Source organism: Cheilinus undulatus, linkage group 11, assembly GCF_018320785.1.
Source record: "Cheilinus undulatus linkage group 11, ASM1832078v1, whole genome shotgun sequence".
Classification (NCBI taxonomy): Eukaryota; Metazoa; Chordata; class Actinopteri; order Labriformes; family Labridae; genus Cheilinus; species Cheilinus undulatus.
In genome coordinates, this window is record NC_054875.1 from 48,275,035 (window position 1) to 48,296,970 (window position 21,936).

The following is a 21,936-nucleotide window of genomic DNA, read 5'->3' on the forward strand; positions in this document are numbered from 1 at the left end:
AAGAGGTAAAAACAGGAAGGGGAAAAAATGGATTAAAAGAGTGAAAAACAGGATGATAGTTGTAGAAATCTATTTAAAAAGGCAAAAAAGTGGTGAAAATGGATAGAAAATGAAAAAAAAAACATTAAAAAGTGGAAAAAATGGGTTAAAGGTGGCAGAAATTGGTTGAAAGTGGCAAAAACAAAAGAAAAGCTTCGGGAATCGTTAACGAAGGAAAAAAGGCGAGGAAGTGTGAAAAGCGGTTAGCAAAAATGGTTTGAAAGAGGCAAAAATGGGCTAATAGCTGCAGAAATGGACTAAACAAGGCAAAAAAAGGGTGAAAACGGGTGGAAAATGTTGAAAAAAATCATTCATAATCAGCAAAATTGGTTGAAAGAGGCGAAAACAGAATAAATGCTAGAAAATGGGTTAAGGAAGGCAAAAACTTGTAACGACAAAACTTGATGGAAAAAGTGTGAAAAGCATTTGAAAAAGAAGCAAAATGGGGTAAAAGTGGCAGAAACTGGTTGAAAGAGGCAAAACCAGGATAGTGACTACAGAAATAGATTCAGAGCGGCAAAAAATGTAGTGAAAAGGGGTGGAAAGCCTAAAAAGCATCTAGAAAGTGTCAGAAATGAGCATAGAATGGCAAAAATGTGTTAAAGAGGAAAAAACAATAAAAACTGCAGAAATGGGTCAAGGGAGACAGAAAGGGTAAAAAAAAAGGTTGGCAATATTGTGAAAAGAAATGAAAAGTGGCAGAAATTGTTTGAGGGTGGAAAAAATGGTCTCAAATAGACGGTAAATAAAGTGGCAAAAAAAAAAAACTTCAAACAGCGGAACCCAATAACAGCGTCATAAACTGATCAGCTCCTAAATGAGGAAACTGTTAGCCAGGATGCTAACACCAATGCTAATGATCCACAACACAACTGGGGAGGGTCCAGTCTCTGGGTATATCAGGGTCCAGTCTCTGGGTCTATCAGGGGCCATTCTCTGGGTTTATCAGGGGCCATTCTCCAGGTTTATCAGGGTCTATTCTCTGGGTTTATCAGGGTCCAGTCTCAGGGTTTATCAGGGTCCATTCTCTGGGTTTATCAGGGGCCATTCTCTGGGTCTATCAGGGTCCATTCTCTGGGTTTATCAAGGTCCATTCTCGGGGTTTATCAGGGTCCATTCCTGGGTTTATCAGGGTCCATTCTCTGGGCTTATCAGGGTCCATTCTCTGGGTTGATCAGGGTCCATTCTCTGGGTTTATCAGGGTCCATTCTCTGGGTTTATCAGGGTCCATTCCTGGGTTTATCAGGGTCCATTCTCCAGGTTTATCAGGGTCCATTCCTGGGTTTATCAGGGTCCATTCTCTGGGTTTATCAGGGTCCATTCTCTGGGTTTATCAGGGTCCATTCTCCAGGTTTATCAGGGTCCATTCCTGGGTTTATCAGGGTCCATTCTCTGGGTTTATCAGGGGCCATTCTCTGGGTTTATCAAGGTCCATTCTCGGGGTTTATCAAGGTCAATTCTTGGGGTTTATCAGGGTCCAGTCTCTGGGCTTATTAGGGTCCATTCTCTGGGTTTATCAGGGGCCATTCTCTGGGTTTATCAGGGTCCATTCTCTGGGTTTATCAAGGTCAATTCTTGGGGTTTATCAGGGTCCAGTCTCTGGGCTTATTAGGGTCCATTCTCTGGGTTTATCAGGGGCCATTCTCTGGGTTTATCAAGGTCCATTCTCTGGGTTTATCAGGGTCCATTCTCTGGGTTTATCAGGGTCCATTCTCTTGGTTTATCAGGGTCCATTCTCTGGGTTTATCAGGGGCCATTCCCGGGGTTTATCAGGTGCCATTCTCGGGGTTTATCAGGGGCCATTCTCCGGGTTTATCAAGGTCCATTCTCTGGGTTTATCAGGGGCCATTCTCCAGGTTTATCAAGGTTCACTCCTGGGTTTATCAAGGTCCATTCTTGGGGTTTATCAGGGTCCATTCTCTGGGTTTATCAGGGGCCATTCTCGGGGTTTATCAGGGACCATTCTCTGGGTTTATCAGGGGCCATTCTCTGGGTTTATCAAGGTCCATTCTCTGGGTTTATCAGGGTCCATTCTCTGGGTTTATCAGGGTCCATTCTCTGGGTTTATCAGGGGCCATTCTCTGGGTTTATCAGGGGGCATTCTCTGGGTTTATCAGGGGCCATTCTCCAGGTTTTTCAGGGTCCATTCTCTGGGTTTATCAGGGTCCATTCTCTGGGTTTAACAGGGTCCATTCTCTGGGTTTATCAGGGTCCAGTCTCCGGGTTTATCAGGGTCCATTCTCTGGGTTTATCAGGGGCCATTCTCTGGGTTTATCAAGGGCCATTCTCCGGGTTTATCAGGGGCCATTCCTGGGTTTATCAGGGTCCATTCTCTGGGCTTATCAGGGTCCATTCTCTGGGTTTATCAGGGGCCATTCTCCGGGTCTATCAGGGGCCATTCTCCAGGTTTATCAGGGGCCATTCTCAGGGTTTATCAGGGTCCATTCTCTGGGTTTATCAGGGTCCATTCTCCGGATTTATCAGGGTCCATTCTCGGGGTTTATCAGGGTCCATTCTCTGGGTTTATCAGGGTCCATTCCTGGGTTTATCAGGGTCCATTCTCCGGGTTTATCAGGGTCCATTCTCGGGGTGTATCAGGGGCCATTCTCCGGGTTTATCAAGGTCCATTCTCTGGGTTTAACAGGGTCCATTCTCTGGGTTTATCAGGGTCCATTCTCCAGGTTTATCAGGGTCCATTCCTGGGTTTATCAGGGTCCATTCTCTTGGTTTATCAGGGTCCATTCCTGGGTTTATCAGGGTCCATTCTCTTGGTTTATCAGGGTCCATTCCTGGGTTTATCAGGGGCCATTCTCCAGGTTTATCAGGGTCCATTCCTGGGTTTATCAGGGTCCATTCTCTTGGTTTATCAGGGTCCATTCCTGGGTTTATCAGGGTCCATTCTCTGGGTTTATCAGGGTCCATTCTCAGGGTTTATCAGGGTCCATTCTCTGAGTTTATCAGGGGCCTAGACAATCCTGTGGATGGGCTTGCTTTCAACAAATCCTTCATAATAAAATCTGTAGTTGTTGTTTTCCTTGAGTGCTTTTATTGTGAATGTCCTCACAGGAAGTAGTGTTTTTAGTAGCAGCTAAACTTGTATGTCAGCTTTCAGTTTGAAAACTTGTACTTGTTGCTTCCTGCTTCAACATTTCCTTGATATCTGCTGTTTGGTGGAATCTATGTTTCCTTTTCTTTAATTGAAGAGTGTGTTTTTACTTTATTTTTGTTGATACTTATTTCTACAGGTTTACTTTTCACACAGTTCGACGGTTCTATTTGAAACATTCAGTTTGCTGCATTAGCCCTGTGCTGCTGTTCTCTGCAGACTCAAATATTTAATTTTGAAAATGTGACATTTGTTGCTGCTTCCTGTTTCTATGCAAAGCCAGCACAGAGTTTAAATTAATTTATTGGGAATAATATTAAGTCTTATATTTTTAGTCGGTATTGTTAGACTCTAGACTCTTCATCTGTAAACACTGAGTCATTTTCTCTCCAGGACTCTCACTCTCCTCCGTGCTCTACAGAAAAGCAGATTTGAATAAAGATTTGTGTGTCAAACCAGCACAGAGTTTTCCACCTCCACCTCAGGGAGTCTAATGAACCTACAGGATGAGAGTGACCACACTAATGATGAGGCTCATTACGGAAGGAGAGGTCAGTTTTCAGTTAAACATGGAGGACAAGCGCTCTGAGAGTAAGGAGAAGAGTAAATAAAGAGGAGATGGCGCTCATGCTTGTTTGTGTGAGCGCTCAGAGCTCCTGCTGCTGTGTCCTGTTTGAATCCTGTTTGTGTTGATGCCGTGATATTTGCATGTAGGGAAAGCAGCAGGTTCGTCCACTCTAACCCCCCCCGTATATTCATCAGGTCCCTCACTCACCCTCTCCCTCTCTCTCGCACCTGGCAGGTATTCAAACGTCTCTCTTTGTGACGATTGAAAATACACGCCGGAAGACTGAGAGTGGAAGGGAAATGAGCATCCACAACACCTGAACCTGTCTGATGACATCACTGCCATGCCAAGGTGTGACATCTGCAACCCCTAATGTCCCGTGAACGGGGGGTGAAGCGACCTCCTCACTCTCCTGTCTGTAGACGTCAAAGAGGCCATTTTTACATGAAAACTACATTTCTGCATTTAGACATCATGCTCTACACATGTATGTACGCAGTATCCATGTCAGGAGAGTGGTGAGGTGTAAAAATACAATCCCAATTCCTAAAAAGTTGGGGCGCTGTGTTGAGTGTAAATATATGGAAGTCAATGTTTTTCAAATCTCACAAACCCATGTTTGATTCACAATAGAACAGAAACAACATGTCAGATATTAAAACCAAGATATTTTTAGGAAAAATCTGGGCTCATTTTGAATCTCATGACAGCAACACATCTCAGTAAAGTAGAGATGTGACAACAAAAGGCTGAAAAAGTAAGTGGTACTAATAACAAACAGCTGCAGGAGCATTTGGACACGAATTAGTTTAGCATGACAACAGGTCAGTAACATGACTGGGTATAAAAGGAGCATTTTAGAGGGGCAGAGTCTCTCAGAAGTAAAGATGGGCAGAGATTCCCCAATCTATGAAAAACTGGGTCTAAAAGTCCTGACGTCCTTATTGAACATGCATCGATGCGTTTTATCTTGCCCTGTTTTACTGTGAAATTAGGTAAATTTAAATGTTTGATCAATATTTCAACTAATTTATCTCCTTACAATGAAGTAATTTCACAAGTTCTCTGAAAAATTGGCAAAAATTAACATATAATGATGGGGAAAGAGGGTTTAAGATTTGTCAGTTTTGTCCCTTTTCTTATTATCAGGTGTTGTGGTCAATTCATGCTCTAAATGGCAACATATTTAAAGGGATACTTAATAATTTTGGCAAATTCTCCAAACTATTTCTTGAGTGAACCACTGGGCGGAGTGACACAGTGCAGCAGCCATGTCTGGAGTGTAGTTCTGGCTTTGCATTTAACTTTAAAACATCTCCGTCTCATAATGTTCCATGATTATTTCATAGCGTGGTGAATGTGCAGGTCACAACTTGTCCACGAGAGCGTTTTGGAGTTGTTGGATTGTGTATTTGATGAGTTTGATGAGGGAAAGCAAAAAATTCCGTCTCCGTCCATAGCGTTAGCTGTGCAGCTGGTTTATTGTTCCCCCCAGATCTAGAAACAGCTTGCAATGACAACTAAAGGAAATGAACCTATTACTAAGACTATAGGGATTATTGCAATGGGTGTATTTGCCAAAATTATGAAGTATTCCTTTAATAAAATAAACATGAATTGTTGAACATTTTTTTGGAAACGTGGGTCACCATCTGTTATATGACAGACCAGTGGGTCCTGAGGCAGGACCAGTTGAGAACCACTGGGTGAAATGAATCTGGAAATATTGGAACATTGGATATCAGCAAAAATTCAATATTGTGCATTTCTGGTTAAAGCTGGATCATTGAGAGAAGAAGCCATATGTGAACAGGATCCAGAAACACCGTCGTCTTCTCTCATTTAACACGGACTGAGGAAACGTGGAAAACGGTTCTGTGGTCATATAAATCGAAACCACAGACACCGTGTTTTGTGGACTTATGCCTGGCAAACACTGTGTAAATTTCATCCGATTCAGACTAATATTTTAAGTCCCAAGACTCGTTTGGAAGTCGTGCCGACTTTCAGGTGGATTGTGTGCCGTTTGTCGTGCTGCGTACAGAGAGATACAACAGCCAACCGTGACCTGACAACAGCCCGCTGCTGGATGTTTGATATTTTGGTTGTGCAACTCCATAAAACTCTCAGACTGAAAGCAGAACCACGAGCAGAATCCTCAACTTTTAGTCTTTTTTCCAGTGCAAACAGTCAGACAGCATCCTAAACCAGCATGAAACAGTAAGAATGTCTTTGCACCCAACATGAACTGACTCTGCACCACGACTGTTAAAGTCTGGTGGAAACTGCAGCGCATGCTCGGCCTAAAGAGGAGAGGGAGCTTGCTTGTTCTCCTGGCTCAGCTCTAAAGCCTGCATCTCTGATGGTATGGGGTTGCATTAGTGCCTATGGTGTGGGCAGCTCTAACATCTGGAAAGGAACTATCAATGCTGAAAAGTAGAGAGAGCTTTTTGAGACACATATACTCCCATCCAGACAACGTCTCTGTCAGGGAAGGCCTTGACTATTTCAGCAAGACCATGCTAAACCACATACCACACCCATCACAACAACATGGCTTCACAGGAGGAGAGTCCAGGTCCTGAACTGGTCTGCCTGCAGTCCAGACCTTTCACCACTGGAAAACATTTGGAGCATCAGAAAAAGAGGAAATCCCGTAGAGAAGACCCAGGACTGTTGGGTAGGTAGAATCCTACGTCAGACAAGAATGGGACAACATTCCTCTCCCATCAACTGTCTCCTCACTTTCCAGATGTTTACAGGTTTCAGTGTAGATGACTGGAGTCAGGAATGAAAACTCTAAAGTAACAAACTGTCACGCTGTAGATGTATGATGAGATTACATCAGGACATTCTGAGACTATGGAGGGAAGAACAGAGAAGAAGAATCCCCCAATCACATGATGAAGCCCTCCATTAAACATAATAAAGCTCCACTTCTCTCTGTTTGGCCTCTTTATGTTTTTATTGCAGGACTTTAAGGCGGGGCGGTTTCATTTGTTTGATTAAAGGCGGGGGACAGACACGGTCAGACGCTCAGCAAAGGCGCGGATTATTGACATTTCTCTTTGTGTCACACAGCTTTAAGTTAATGTTTCATTATGGTCACAGACACAGGTTAGCATGTTAGCATGCTGCATGTACAGAGCTGATGCTGAGGGCTGTTACTGCTGCAGGATTTAGTCCTAAAAACTTTTGTTATGGTGCTGCATGGAGTTAGAGGAATCCGCCTGACTTCATGATTCTTCATGATGATGGATCACCAAAGGGTCATTATAGCACTAAATCTAGAGGAATCCCAGCGTTAGACTGGTCACATCTTCTACCTGCTCATTTTCAGACACAATACATTTTGTTCGTTTCTGACATTTATGTTGTTTTAATTTTATTTTGTTCATTTCAGACATTTATGTTGATTTAAAAATTTTTTTGTTTGTTTCTTAAATTTTTGTTTTTGATTCATTTTGATATTTTCTGAAATTTATGTTGTTTTTAATTTATTTTGTTTGTTTTTTACATTTATGTTTTTTATTTTTATTTTTTGTTTGTTTCTTACATTTATGTTGATTTTGATTTATTTTGTTTTACATTTTGTTTACATTTGTTTAGATTTTTTTCTTGCATTTATGTTGTTTTTAATTTATTTTGTTTGTTTCTGACATTTATGTTGTTTTTAATTTATTTTGTTTTTTTTTATATTTATGTTATTTTTATTTTATTTGTTTGTTTCTGACATTTATGTTGTTTTTATTTTATTTGGTTTTTTTTTTACATTAATGTTATTTTTATTTTAATTTGTTTGTTTCTGACATTTGTGTTGTTTTTCATTTGTTTTTTGTTTCTTACATTTATGTTGTTTCTAATTTATTTGTTCTTGCCTTTAAAGATGGTTCCATCCTTTGAAGCTTATAAAACATTCCTTTCTTGCCGTTAAAGATGATGTCATCATTTGAAGCTTATAAAACATTCTATCCTTGTTTTTTAAGATGTCATCATCCTTTGAAGCTAATAAAACATTCCACTAAGATAATGTAATTCTTTTAACCTCGTAAGACATCCTAGCCTTGCCTTTAAAGATGATGTCATCTTTTGAAACTTATAAAACATTCCCCTCTTGCATTAAGATGATGCCATCCTTTGAAGTGCATGAGACATTCCATCCCTTCCTTAGAAGAACATCTATTCTTTGAAGAAAATGAAGCATTCCATCATTGCCTTCAAAGATGATGTCATCATTTTAACATTACATCCCTGCCTTTGAGGATAATGTAATTCCTTGGACCTTATAAAACATTCCAGCCTTGCCTTTAAATATGCAAAAATTTGAAGTTCATGAAACGTTTCCCTCTTGTCTTTAAATGTGTTGTATTCATATGTAGATTATAAAACATTCATTCTTGCCTTTAGAGATGATGTCCTTCTTTGAAGCTTTAAAACATTCCAAACTTGCTTTGAAAGATTATGTAATTCTTTGAACTTCGTAAAACAGTCCACCCTTGCCTTTAAAGATGACTCTATCCTTTGAAGCCTATAAAACATTCCATCCTTCCCTTTTGCATGCAGGCCAGTCTAGACCCCCAGTTGTATTCCAGTCCTACCAGTACCCCAAAAGAAATACTGAGTACATCAGCATGCCTTTAACAAGCATGTTTATGACAACATGAGGGAGAAAAGCTGTTAAAAAGGCTCCACTAGCCTCTTAACTCCTGGCTGTTTAGAGGCATGGACTAGAGTGACCTAACTCTGTATCTGAAAGACCAAAATGCATCGTTAATGTGAAATGTAAGCCGGGCCAAACCATCCTAAAGTGGTTGATATTTAAGTCTTGATCCTGGATGACGCTGACGCCGGCTCGGCTAAAAACAGAGTCGACTGTTTTGACGGCGGCCCCTCGGATCAGTAGGAGGGAGTGAAAGTCAACAAGTTAAAGGCTAAACGGAGACGCTGTAAAGGCCAAGATGAAGTCACACAGGAGGGTGGGTGTAAGACCACAGCACAGGAAACACGCACACTCACAGAGAAACTGGCACAGTGGAAATCTCTCCTGGACATACTCTCTACCACTTCCTCTTCCTGCCATACAACCACACACAGCTGCTGCCGTCTGTCTGAGTGTTAAAGGTTGTATTTATGTCAACACTACACCGTCATTAAGGCAGAAATTCTACAGTTAATACATGAAAAAAGAAGAGTTGTTCTGCTGCAGGATGTTTTTACTGGACTTGGCCATGTTGGATCTAAAAGTTCAGAATTCTTCAACGGCTGATGGTGTAAAAAAAAAACTCTGAAAACATATTTCAACATAAAACCAGAGTGTAGGGAAGCTGATACAAAGAGCTATCAGGGAGAACTTTCAAACTCCACACAGAGATTCTAATAATTGAGGCGGCTGCATGAACCGCTGAACCACAGAGGAAATTTACTGCAGACAAATCCAAAAACAAATCCTCTCCTAACCTTGACTCTGAGATAGCGGCAGTCTAAAGGTGTTTTTCTCACAGCAGCATGTCACCGAATGTTTCCACCGCTCACTCAATACTCCTGTCTGTCACCCCTGAGAGCTTTCAGACCCGTGATCCTCAACGCCTGGCTCTTCAGCGATGGTTTGTGGCTTTTTTATGTCATAATTTGAAATATTATTCCCCCAGAAAACCTTAAAAAGAGGGAAACTTTGACCTCAGAAATTATCCATTGCAAGTCACATTAATCAGTTTGTTTCTCACACTTACAGAGCTTGCTTTAATTGTCAATCCTAATTTTTGTCCGTATATTTCTATGGTCCTTACTTGCAATGTTTTGCCACCTTTAATCCATTTTTTCTGCTTTAAGCCCACTGTTGCCTTTTAATGCTACGTTTTCCCCATTCTTTGACCATGTTCCCACCTTTTTGCTGCTTTTTGCCTGTTCTATTCAGTTTACACTCATTTTTGCCATGTCTATGCGGTTCTTCTGACTACTTTTTCCACCTGTTACTCATTTTTTTTGTCACTTCCCACCCGTGTTGCCACTTTTCTGCCCTTATTCTGCCACTTATTCTGCATATTTTTGTAACTTTTCACCCAGTTGTTGCCTACATTGCCCCTCGTGATTATAGCCTGACCGATTGATCAGCGGGCCGATTAATTGGGCCAATTATAGCGCATCACAGATCAATCAACATCGGCCAATATGTCGCCGATATATTAACCCTTAGAGCTCACGTGGCAGAGATCCGTTGTGCCTTTCTAATCATGTCTTCCAAGCATTCCTAGCTCTTACAGAACATTTTCTAGTGAGCCTGGAACTTGGCTGACTTTCCAGAGTCTCTGAGGACGGTGTTGTCCTCTACAACAATACGTGACGCAGTTTATAAAACATTGATAACTTCTGAACCGTAAGTCATAGAAACGTACTCTTTTTTTCCTCTGAAAGTTGACCATTTTGCCGTTCGTTTGCTACCATCCAAGTCTCCATAGCTCTAAAGGACCCCATTGTAGTGAGCCCGGAACTTTGGTGACTTTTCAGGGTCTTTGGAGATTAAATCCACAGCGTTACATCCGATAACAAGCGTCTTTTTATCCATTTTTAATCCATTTTCAATCATGTACTTTGACTTTCTTCAGTGGGCAGCCATATTTGTTTGACATGCAAAGCATTGTGGGAGTTGTCGACCAGTTGCGTCTCTACTGCTTAGAGGAGTAGAGAGTCGAGAATAAACAATGACAAATGCAACAGTTAATTCACATGTCCACCATTATCTAATCGAAGACTCTTATACAGCGTTTTAACGTCGGCTAAGTTGCATCTTTGTGAAATAAACAAAGATAATATAGATATAAGAATTTGTGTTCATGTACAGTATATATCCTGTGTATATCAATGTTCTTATTTCATAGATCAGCCAATTTATGGGATATCTGCTTTTTTTAGCCCCCAGTATCGGTATCGGCCCCAAAAATCCGATATCGGTCAGGCTCTACTCTTTACCCATTTTTGCCACTCTCTGCGGCTTTTAGCTCATTTTAATCACTTTTCACTCATTTTCCTGCCATGTTTTTGCTGCTTTTTGCCCGTTTTATTCACTTTGTACTCATTTTTGCCATGTCTATGCCATTCTTCCGACCATTTTTTTTCCACCTGTAACCCATTTTTGTGTCACTTCTCACCCTTTTTTGCCATTTCCTGCCCTTACTTTGCCACTTTTTCTGCCTATTTTTGGAACTTTTCACCCAGTTGTTGCCATTTGATGCCTACTTTGCCCCTCTTGATCAATTTTTGCCAGTATTTGCTGCTTTTGCCAGTATTTGCTGCTTTTTGCCCACTTTTCCCACTTTTTTGCTGCTTTTAGCTCATTTTAGTCACTTTTCACTCATTTTCCTGCCATTTTTTGCTGCTTTTTGACTGTTTTTGCCACCTGTAACTCATTATTTTGTCAATTCTCACTCATATTTGCCACTTTCTTTCCCTGTTTTTGCCACTTTGTTGCCTTTTTTAACCTTTTTGCCACCTATAACTTATCTTTATTGCCACTTTAAGTTGTTTTTGCCACGTTTCACCACTTAGATTGTGGCTCTTGTGAAGGTAATTTTCAACAATTTGGCTCTTTGGTTGAGCAGGGTTGAGTAACGCTGTTTTAGATGGTTTTTAAAGGTGTGAACATGACTGAGGAGTTTAGAAATAAATTACACACACTTCAAACTAGTCTAAACTCCATGACGCCTTCAGGACAAAATACCTGATAAAAGGTTTTAAGTCCTAACAGACAAAACTAACCTGGCGTTTATCGGGTGGCAGGGAAGGCTGTAAACATGGTAACTTCATCAGAGTTACTATTATTTAAATGTATTTATCGCAGGACCGTCCAAATGTAAACACAGAAATCTGACTGTGCATCCTCCTAAACGCTCAAACCTCTCCCAGCACATAAACCACAGAACAAACAGATATGAAGAATATTCAACAGGGAGAGTTCCAACAGACAAAGGAGACACTGTCGAATATCAGACAGGAGTTTAACACTGCTGATAAAACACTACAGAGAGATAAGGGACAATAAACCAACAGAGCACGGCTAACACAGACAATAAGATTATACAGGACATGCAGATCTGCAAATCCCCTTCATGTTCTTTATTTCCCTGCACTGAAATCCAGATTCAAATGTTTTTATGTGTTCCTTTATGGTGAAACTGTGCTGCATGTTCCTGCTCTGCAGAGGAGAGAACGCTTTGAGGGTAGCACGTAACATTCCTACATTTTTAACCGCTTTTCTCCATCATTACGAGAAATTTATCTATAAAAACCAAAAACAACAGTTTGATATGAGCTATTTTTGCAGAGCAGCGGAGATGATCTGCTCCTCACATTAAGGAAAACAATAATGTGTCAGTTTTTTGTTTGCAAAAAAGTTTTTCTCAATCAAAATGAAAATGATCATTCATTTCAATTAAACAAGTTGTTTCAAATTTGCAACACAAGTCAAAATAATTGCAATTAAATATTTTTTACCAGAATTTTTTAGCTCAATTTTTCTAAATATTTTCAAAGTGGTGCGTTCAGATGTTTTTTTTTATTTTTCTGTACTTCAGTCTGTGTGCTATTACTGGCTGGATATCATTGAGCTTTATTTTTTTCTTATCTTTATTTTTTATTTATAAAGAGGGTCTCTCTTTATTAAGGGGCCACTTATATTATCAGTTACATGAACTGTAAAAGGTGCACAGTTTCCTGAAATAAAAACCTTACCTTTATCACCATTTTACTTACTTATCTATACTAATTCAAATTCAGAATTTTCACTAAAAGAGTTTCTTTTGTTGTAAATAAATATCAGTTTCAAATATATAGGGCTTAACAAATGTATTAGACCACCCTAACCCTAACCAAAGTAAGGTTTATGCAACAGCTGCCCTAAATTAACAGCATTGGTAATTACCAAAATCATTTTTGATGTTTCTGCAACGGTTAATACACCAATATGTAGAAGCTCTTTAACCCAAATGATATTTTTAATGCTAAAATAAAATTATTATTGTTATCCATGAATTTTCAATTTTACTGGTTTACAAAAAAACTGAAAAAATAGTAAAGCACATTATTTTTTCTTGATTAATTTGTCAAATTATAGTTATTTACTGTCATTCCTGAAGAGAAAAAATAGTTTTAGTGGTTGAATGTTATGCTTGATTAATTTCTGACTTCTCAGAGAAGCCCAGTGAGCCGGCTCAAATTTGGGTGAATTCAGTTTGAAATTCCTCATTCCTGTTCAAAATGGTAAAACGTGGAGAGCTGACTGAAAATGGAAGAGTCCGCATTAAAGCACTTCATGATGCTGGATGGTCTCTGAGACAAACTGGACGGGTGGTCTCATACATTTGATAAGCACTGTACATTCTGGTGATGAACAATATTAATGTGCTTTTAGTTTATGTTCCCCTTGAAAGAACTGATGCATGTTTTTACACCAGTCTTATCTTAAAATGATGTTAGGTAAACAGAGCCTGTGAGACTCGATAGCATTCGATAAGCTGAAACGTTATTGATTTTGGGGTATTTCAAAAACCCAGAGCAAGCTCCTTATGGAATCACAGTTTATATTTTAATCTCATATTTTGACCTTTTAGATTCACAATCTTAAATTTTAAGTTATATCTCAACCTTTGAAACTCATAATTTTGTATTTTATCTCATATTTTGACCTTTAAACTCATGATTTTGACTTTCTATCTCATATATTTGCCTTTTGAAAACATTTTAACTTTGTGTTCTGACCTTTTTAACTAATATTTTGACTTTTTATCTCAGATTTTGAGCCTTTAAATTTATCATTTTGACTTTTTTAAAATAAATCTCAAATCATTTATCATCAGTTTTTTCCTCCTTAAAGGGATACTTCATCATTTTGGCAAATTCGTCCATTGCCATTATCCCTATAGTCTTAGTAATAGGTTTGTTACCTTCAGTTGTCGGTGCAAGCTGTTTGTAGATCACCGCTGCCGAGTTTGGACCTGCTGTGCCAACTCAATGTAAGCAGACAGTTCCGGCTTTCCCTCATCAAACTCATCAAATACACAATCCAACAACTCCAAAACGCTCTCGTGGACAAGTTGTGACCCGCACATTCACCACACTATGAAATAATAACGTATAATTATGTAACATTACAACACATGAAGCAAATACTCAGAACTATTTCTTGAGTGAATCACTGGGCGGAGTGACACAGTGCAGCAGCCATGTCTGGAATGTAGCTCCGGCTTTGCATTTAACTTTAAAACATCTCCGTCTGGTAATGTTCCCTGATTATTTCATAGCGTGATGAATGTGCAGGTCACAACTTGTCCACGAGAGCGTTTTGGAGTTGTTGGATTGTGTAATTGATGAGTTTGATGAAGGAAAGCCGGAATACCGTCTGCTTACATTGAGTTGGCACAGCAGGTCTGAACTCGGCAGCGGCCAATCTAGAAACAGCTTGCACCGACAACTGAAGGCAACGAAGCTATTACTAAGACTATAGGGATTATGGCAATGGACGAATTTGCCAGAATGATGAAGTATCCCTTTAATTAATTGCCTGTGAAAACGCGGTTTACAGTTTATGGTTAAATGTTGACCCTGTTGGGCCCTCAGGTTAGAACTACAGTCAGATTTCGGCCCCTGCTGTGGTTGAGTTTGACACCCCTGATTTAGACATTTCTGAGGGGGGAGCGAGCCCCCCAGTATTTTATTTCTCTCTATTTGATACAAATTTCAGTCTGTTGACCCATTCATTTAGCTGCTTTCGATTCAATAACGACACTTATTACTAAGAAATAATAAATAACAACACACTTTTCATTGCAGGCTTCCCAGGGCCCCCCCCTACCGTGGACCCGCGTAATCAGTACCCTTCCTCCCCCCGTGCTACGCCAATGTCGACAATAATCAAGAGTGAGCAGCAGGAAAGGCTGAAAGTGGAGGAGGATCTGCTTTTATGCAATCCTGCACCAGATGCAAACTCATAGTTCCTTTTAAATTAGAGTGAAATGATCAGGTAGTGATACTGAAACTAAATAACTGACTGCCTGTTTACACATGCACTCCAAAACATCAGAAAGAGTTCAAATAAGATGTTTAAAGATGAGACATAAAAGTTTGAAATTATAGTTGCTTACAGTTTTTTTTTTTTTTTTAATTCCTTTTAAGGGGTGGGGGTCCATGGAATAAATTCTTTCCTCCTGGGAGGGGGTTACTCTCCCGCACTTTGAAACCCCCTGCATTAGACAATCTGTGCCAACAATAACTCACTGTCTTAGCTCTGGAGGTGTGCTTCAGCACGACATGATTGCCCTTACATGTGAACGAGCACCAGTGCTGCATGGATGTGACGTATAATCAATACAACCGTCCCTTTAGACCAGGGGTGTCCAAATTCTTCCACTGAGGGCCACATACTGGACGCTATAAGGTTAGTTAATGACAGTGGTTCTCAACCTTGGGGTTGGGACCCCCTTGGGTGTCACGAAAAACTAAGAGGGGTCTCTAGATTCCCTAAAAAACTAAGAAAATTTTTGTGGCCACTTCACACCAAGCTTGTCAAGTTTTATTTAATCAATTATCCTTTTTTTCCCACAAATTTTAACACATTTTTGCCATTTAACACTTATTTTTAGAATTTTTAACCCTTTCCACCACTTTTTTCTGCCTGTTCTTGCCACTTAAGCCTATTGTTGCCTCTGTTGACCAATAATTGCCACTATTAACCCCATTTTACCACTTTTTATTGCCCAATTTTCCCACTTTATCCACATTTCACTATCTGACAAGCCCGTTTTTGCCAGTTTGACCAATATCCAATATCTGCCTATCTTTTCTTTCTCAGTTAACACTATTTTGCCAGTTCAGATCGATTTTTCTTCCGATTTCACCGGAATTCCACCCATTTTTGCCAATTTGAAGCATTTTCAGCCACTTTTTAATCCCCTTTTACCACTACTTATGCCCATTTTTGCCTTTTTCGGCTATTTTTTGCCATTCTCATATAATTTTTGCCACTTCTAACCCATTTCTGCTACTTTTATGATCCAGTTTCACCACCTTTCCCACCATTTTTTGCCATTATTAACCCATTTTTTTTCAATTTCTAACCCATTTTAATTCTTTTTTAACAAAACAGACCTTTTTAAGAAGGCTATATTCTACACAAATGATTTAAAAAGAGATTTGTTTCATTGATAGGAGTTGTTATTTTTTCAGGTTAAAACTAAAACATGGATATCACAGATTAACTTTACAACAGACCATGACTTTGTTGACCTCCATGGCCCCCAGGTTGGCTGGGCCCCAGAAAGCTCTCCCCTTTATCCCCCTTATGGACGGCCTTGTCTGCACACGACTATTCTAGGATTCTAGGATGTTCATGTCTGTGTTCAACCACCTTCAGGTCCAGTGGGGGTCCACGGTCTCTGGCACCTTTATTTTGGGGGTCACCGGCTGAAAAGGTTGAGAACCCCTGGTTTATGATAGAGAAGTCAGAAAATCCAGTCTAACTTAGGTAAAGCTGTGCTTGGTGATTGGATATGCTTAACTGGCTAATTCATGGCTAACAACTCAAACAGCCAGTCATTTCAAGGATTTTAAGAAGGCCTCTCAGATTTTATTCAACCCTGGTTGAGCCTGGCTATCACCAGATCTGCCCTGGTCATAATGAGAATGATGCTCCATGTATCAGAGAATTTAAAGAGTTGTCTCAGTTTAAGTCAAAATGTTTGTCTACAGAATTAGCATAGTAGCACTGCCTTGTGCCGAGACTAAAATAAACACTAGTACAAATAAATTCATACCATCTTTACAAGCTATATTTTTGTCTGTGTTTTCTAAGTGGCAGACGAGTAAAGTTTAGTGTTACCGTCCCGGACGAGCCCCCAAGGCAACACAAAATTATAATCATCCGGAGATTAGAAAGCACAGATAAAATATACGGTCAAGCGAAGGCTTCATGTTCTAATGTTGGCCATTTTTCACTTCTGTTATAGAATTTGCTGCGGGCCAATCAAAAATGGGCCACATTTGGCCACTGGGCCATAGTTTGGACAACCCTGCTCTAGACAATCCTTTTAAATAATGACAGGATGTTAAAAAAGATGTATTTGACCAAAATTACTCAAAATAAGCCAAATAAGCTTCATGTGTGATGGTTTGATGTGTCTGTGCTCAGGCTGTGTTGGGCTTAAACCAATGTAAGTGCCGGGCAGGCCAGGACTTGGTGGGGGGGGGGTCAAACCTGCTTCAGTACAGCACTAAACCTGGTAGGTCCAGTTGAAATGAACTCCAGTCTGATTGCAGAGTTGGTGCAGTGGGTTTGTGCTGTGTGAAAGCTGAATCAAACTCTGGTGTGGACTAAAGTAAACGTGCAGAAACCTCTCGATAAGGTGGGTCTCTGCTGGGTTTAATTCAGACTCTGGAGTAGAAAGAGCATGAACCGGGCTGAATATGGGCCGAAGGCGACCAACCACCACAGATAAATCCAATAAAAGAAAAACTGAATTAAAGAGCAAGGACAATGTGTGCAAAAGAAGGCTGTCAGTGAGCCATCTTACTCTTCAGTTTTATATCTGACCCTTTAGGATTGATCATAGAACAGTCTTGGTCTAAAGCGTCCTCTAACAACATGTCAGAATAAGAGTGTACACTGCAAAGGTATTAAAAGTACATGACACATCTATGGAGCCAACTTTAGCATTAAAAAGGTTGATATTTTCACTTTTTTAAAGCGTATCTCTAAACAGATATTTGTAGTGAGCTACAGGACATCAATGTAGATCAGATTTTTGAATATCAGTTACCAAAGGTGAAATCAAAGGTTCCATTAATTCCTTACATCCTGAGCTCTGATCTGGATCTTTGTGAAGCCTGAACACGACTACATAAGGAGTTTTGTTTCACTCCAGCCATTTAAGGAGGTCCGTTCTACCAGTCTTTCTATGAATCTTTCTTTTATTTGTCTTTAATAAATCTGGCTGACTTGGATAGAACGACTGATTTAGGTTCTTGGAGACTTTATGAGTGAATGACCTTAGGTAACCTTAATAAGGTATCTGAGGGTGATATGAGAATAGATTAGAGATGTTATAGAAGAAGAGATTACATTGAGTACTTCAGTAAAAGTCACAACAGCATGGCTTTATCTGCAGGTTGAGAATTTCATTGAAGGGAGTGCTGCAGAATTCCACCACCTAGGGGGCACAGGTGGCCTAGTGGTTAAAGGCACGCCCCATAGACGCGGACCCCTGCGTCTGAAAAAGGGAAAATATCCGGTGTGCGGCAGTCTTGTGGATGAAAATGCCTTGTTGATGTCAGAGGTCAGAGGAGAATGGGCAGACTGGTCTGAGATGATAGAAAGACAACAGTTACTCTAATAACCACTCATTACAACCAAGGTCAGCAGAAAACCATCTCTGAAAACAACACGTGGAACACCAGGTCCTACTCCTGCCAGTTAAGAACAGGAAACTGAGGCTACAGTTCACACTGGCTCACCAAAACTGCACACTAGAAGACTGGAGGATATCGATATCACCTGAGACATTCAGATGGTAGAGTCAGAATTTGGGCGAAACAACATGAAAGCATGGATCTATCCTGCCTTGTATGAATTGCTCAGGCTGGTAGTGGCGTAATTGTGTGGGGGAGATTTTCTTGGCACACTTTAGGCCTTTCAGTAGCAACTGAGCATTTTTAAAACACCACAGCCTACCTGAGGATTATTTACCCATCCTCTGGTGGACACTTCCAGCAGAATAATGCATCATGTCACTCTGAAACTGGTTTCTTGAACATGACAATGAGTGCACCACACTCCAATGGTGTCCACATTCACCATATCTCAATCCAGTAGAGCAGTGGTTCTCAGATGGTGTGGCACAATAGCGTGCCTTGAGACAAGTCTAGGTGTGCCTAGACTTGTACATTCATATGTTATCACTACGACTTTATGGCAAGTAGCCTACTGTAACCAGGCCTGCCCACAGATCTGGCAGGGAAAAAATAAAAAATAAAAAAAAAAACAGAAAATGGGCCCTCCCCTGTTGTGATTTATTAATGATATCAGTGTATGTGGGTTGGATCAGTAGCATTGGTGCTAGCATCCAGGCTAAAAGTAACCTCATTTAGAGCAAGCTTATTTTGGGTTGATTTGATTGGTTTTTTTTGATAGCGTAAACCATTTTGATGCTTTTTTGCACTTTTGCCATTTCTTTTTACCACTTTTGATCCATTTTTGCCACTTTTTTGAAACATTTTGTCTATTTTGGCAACCTTTTATCCACTTTTAGGCCAATTTTGCAAATGTTTGTCCATTTTTTTTACTCCTTAATCCCTTTAACCGCTTTTTACCACCTTATTGCAACTTAAACACTTTTTGCCACTTTTCTGCACTTGTGACCTATTTTGCCTCCTTTTTGACACTTTTAACCCATTTACGCCACCTTTTTGCCAATTTTCACCCACTTTATTTCTTTGTTTGACCACTTTTTTGCCTAATTTGGCCCTTCTCTATCACCTTGAACCCATTTTACCACCTTTTTGACACCTTCAACAAGTTTTTGCCAATTTTTTTCCTTTTGTTTGGCCACCTTTTTTTTTTTTTACCAACTTTTGCCCATTTCTGACTTTGTTTCGCCACATCTCTATGATCCCCAGTTGGCTGGGCCCCAGAAAGCTCTACCCTTTTCTCCCGTCATAGGCCACCTTGACTGTAACATTATTTAAAGGTCTCTATCGATTTAAACATGGTGTGCCTTGAGATTCTGGCTCAACCTTAGGTGTGCCTTTGGCAAAAAAAAGTTTGAAAACCACTGCAATAGAGCACCTTTGGAAAGTGGTGGAACGTATATACATCTGCAGCACCTGTGTGATGCTATCATGTCAATATGAACCAAAATCTCTGAGAAAGGTTACCAACACCTTTTAGAAAATATGGCACAAATATAGTAATGTGTACCTAATAAAGTGACTAATGAGTGTATGTATATAAAAATATCAGCATTTTGCATATTGGCTAAAATTGAATATCTTGCACTTCCATTCATTGTCTCAAAATACTTAGGACTGAGTAATTTGAGGAAACAATTAAAGCGGGATATTTTTTCCCCAAACATTGCAATTTCAATTTAATATGTAATTATTTTTTAAGGTTCTTCTTTAATCTATTTTTCAGCAAACACAAGCAATAAATCGATGGATGATTTAACCGATACAACATTAAATTAATAAAAGTAGGGCTGAGCTATGTTGAAAATATATCTAAATATCTAATTGTGATCATTTTGACTACGATGGAGTATTAGGGCCACACGAAGAGAACAAAATAAAAGAATTAAATCTTTTATATATATATATTACAAGAATAAAGTCATAATATTAAGAGAAAAAGTCGTAATATTACGAGAATAAAATATTACAAGAAAGACAGTCTGCTGCGGCGCCGTGTATCTACGACGGAGTATTGTCCTGATTCTGATAATAATTTGATGCTGATGTGCCAAAAGATGAAGTAGCCTATTTCCTTATCTGTGTAACCGATACTAAAGTACAGATTCACAAGATGCTCAACACTGCTCATTTTAACATAGGCGGCGCCCCGGCAGAGTTTCTTTCTTGTAATATTTTATTCTTGTAGTATTATGACTTTTTTTCTTGTAATATTATGAATTTATTCTTGTAATGTCAAAAATATATATATATATATTTTTCTCTTCCTGTGGCCCTAATACTCTGTCGTTTTTTTTACCCTAATGCAAATTTGATTATAATTTTTGCATTGAAGGTATTGCTCATTTTTATGTTATACCCTCCTTTTTAGATTTTACACAAAAATGAGAAATGTGGGATTTTTTGGAAATAATTCTAGAAAAAAAGCAACACTTGAGTGTTTGCATAATGTGTTAAACATAACATCTTTGCTGCATAGAAAGTGTATTAAACTTTTATTTTGACTATCATTTCATGTCAGAGGAATATTACACCTATAATTTGAAAAATGTGAATGCTTATTGCAATTTAAGGAGTTTTTACAAAAATTCACACAAATATTTACATTTCAATTTTCTTAGTTTCTGCCAACACAGTGGCCACCAAAGACGCTTAGTATTTTTTTTTTTTTTTTTTTTTTGGACTAAAGCAGAATAATACATCAGGATAAATTCAGGTTTAATGGGATAGTTTAAACCCCAATCCCTAGGAGTCTAGTAAGATTGCCACCTAGTTTTAAAAACTTCATTTATAGCCTTAGTAGGTGGTTTTTAATCATGACAACTGTAATTTTGGCTGGCCCTCTTAAATATCGCGATATATCGATTCCTAAACCATGTGTTGTGGTATCTCGTGCCACCAAACAGGAGCATGAAGTGAAGGTAGACCACCTTGGCAGGTAGAAGCCTAATGAATGGCTGCAGACCGTCAGTCCGCTCTGAGTGTTTCAGACATTCTCAGGTAGAGTACTATAGGAGAGGCAGACTCACCCCAGGGTGCTGATGAAGCCGTTCACGGATCCCTCCGCGTACAGGGACACGATATCCCCGATATGCAGGAAACTGGAGGCAGAGTCCGACATCCTGCAGCTGATTCAGACTCCAACAGAACCAGACCTCAGACTCTCTCCTGCTGGGGGAACTTCACAAGAAAAGCCCCGTTTCCTGCTCCTGTCCACAAAGTCCAGAGAGGAGCAGACGCAGGTCTTCACATTGGACCTGCGGGCTCAGACTCCCTCACTGCCGGGTTCTTCCTCCAGCCTGGACCCGATCTGGAAAAACCTCCGGGGAAGTTTCTAGAGAAGTTAAACTTCTACGCCGCAGAAACAGAAACGCGGCTGACGGACTGAAACCCTCCGAGCAGTGTGTGTGCGTGTCGTCCAGGAGGTTAAAGTGTTCACACACACTTCTGTTCCCTCCCTGCCTCCGCGCGACCTCAGTGTGTATGTGGGCGTGCATGTGCGCGTAAACGCGGTAAGACTTTAAAAACCAGGAAGTGAGCTGAGGTGTTGATAAGGCTGACAGACAGCAGGGACTAACACACACGAAGATACACACATTAATACACAATGACGTGTGTAACCCGGGTGTGACAGCCTACACGTAGCGTGCACGGACATGCCTATAGGGCACGTGCACGCAAACACACGCTCCCTGAATTAGCCCCCATCTAATGCGCAAACTTCAGGTGACACATCCTCATAAATGAGAGAGGGAGAGCTGCCAGGTTTTTTTTA

The 21,936-nt window shown here is 40.0% G+C and overlaps 1 protein-coding gene across 1 annotated transcript in view; it reads right to left on the minus strand.

Annotated features, from left to right (window-relative positions):
- The window catches only part of itpr3 (inositol 1,4,5-trisphosphate receptor, type 3), an 86,720-nt gene extending 65,115 nt beyond the window's left edge, over nucleotides 1-21,605 (minus strand). Inside the window, exon 1 of the mRNA XM_041798983.1 lies at nucleotides 21,191-21,605. Within this exon, the coding sequence (XP_041654917.1) occupies nucleotides 21,191-21,282 (92 nt within the window). The 5' untranslated portion in view covers nucleotides 21,283-21,605. The remainder of the gene's footprint in view (nucleotides 1-21,190) is intronic.
- Nucleotides 21,606-21,936: the final 331 nt, after the last annotated feature.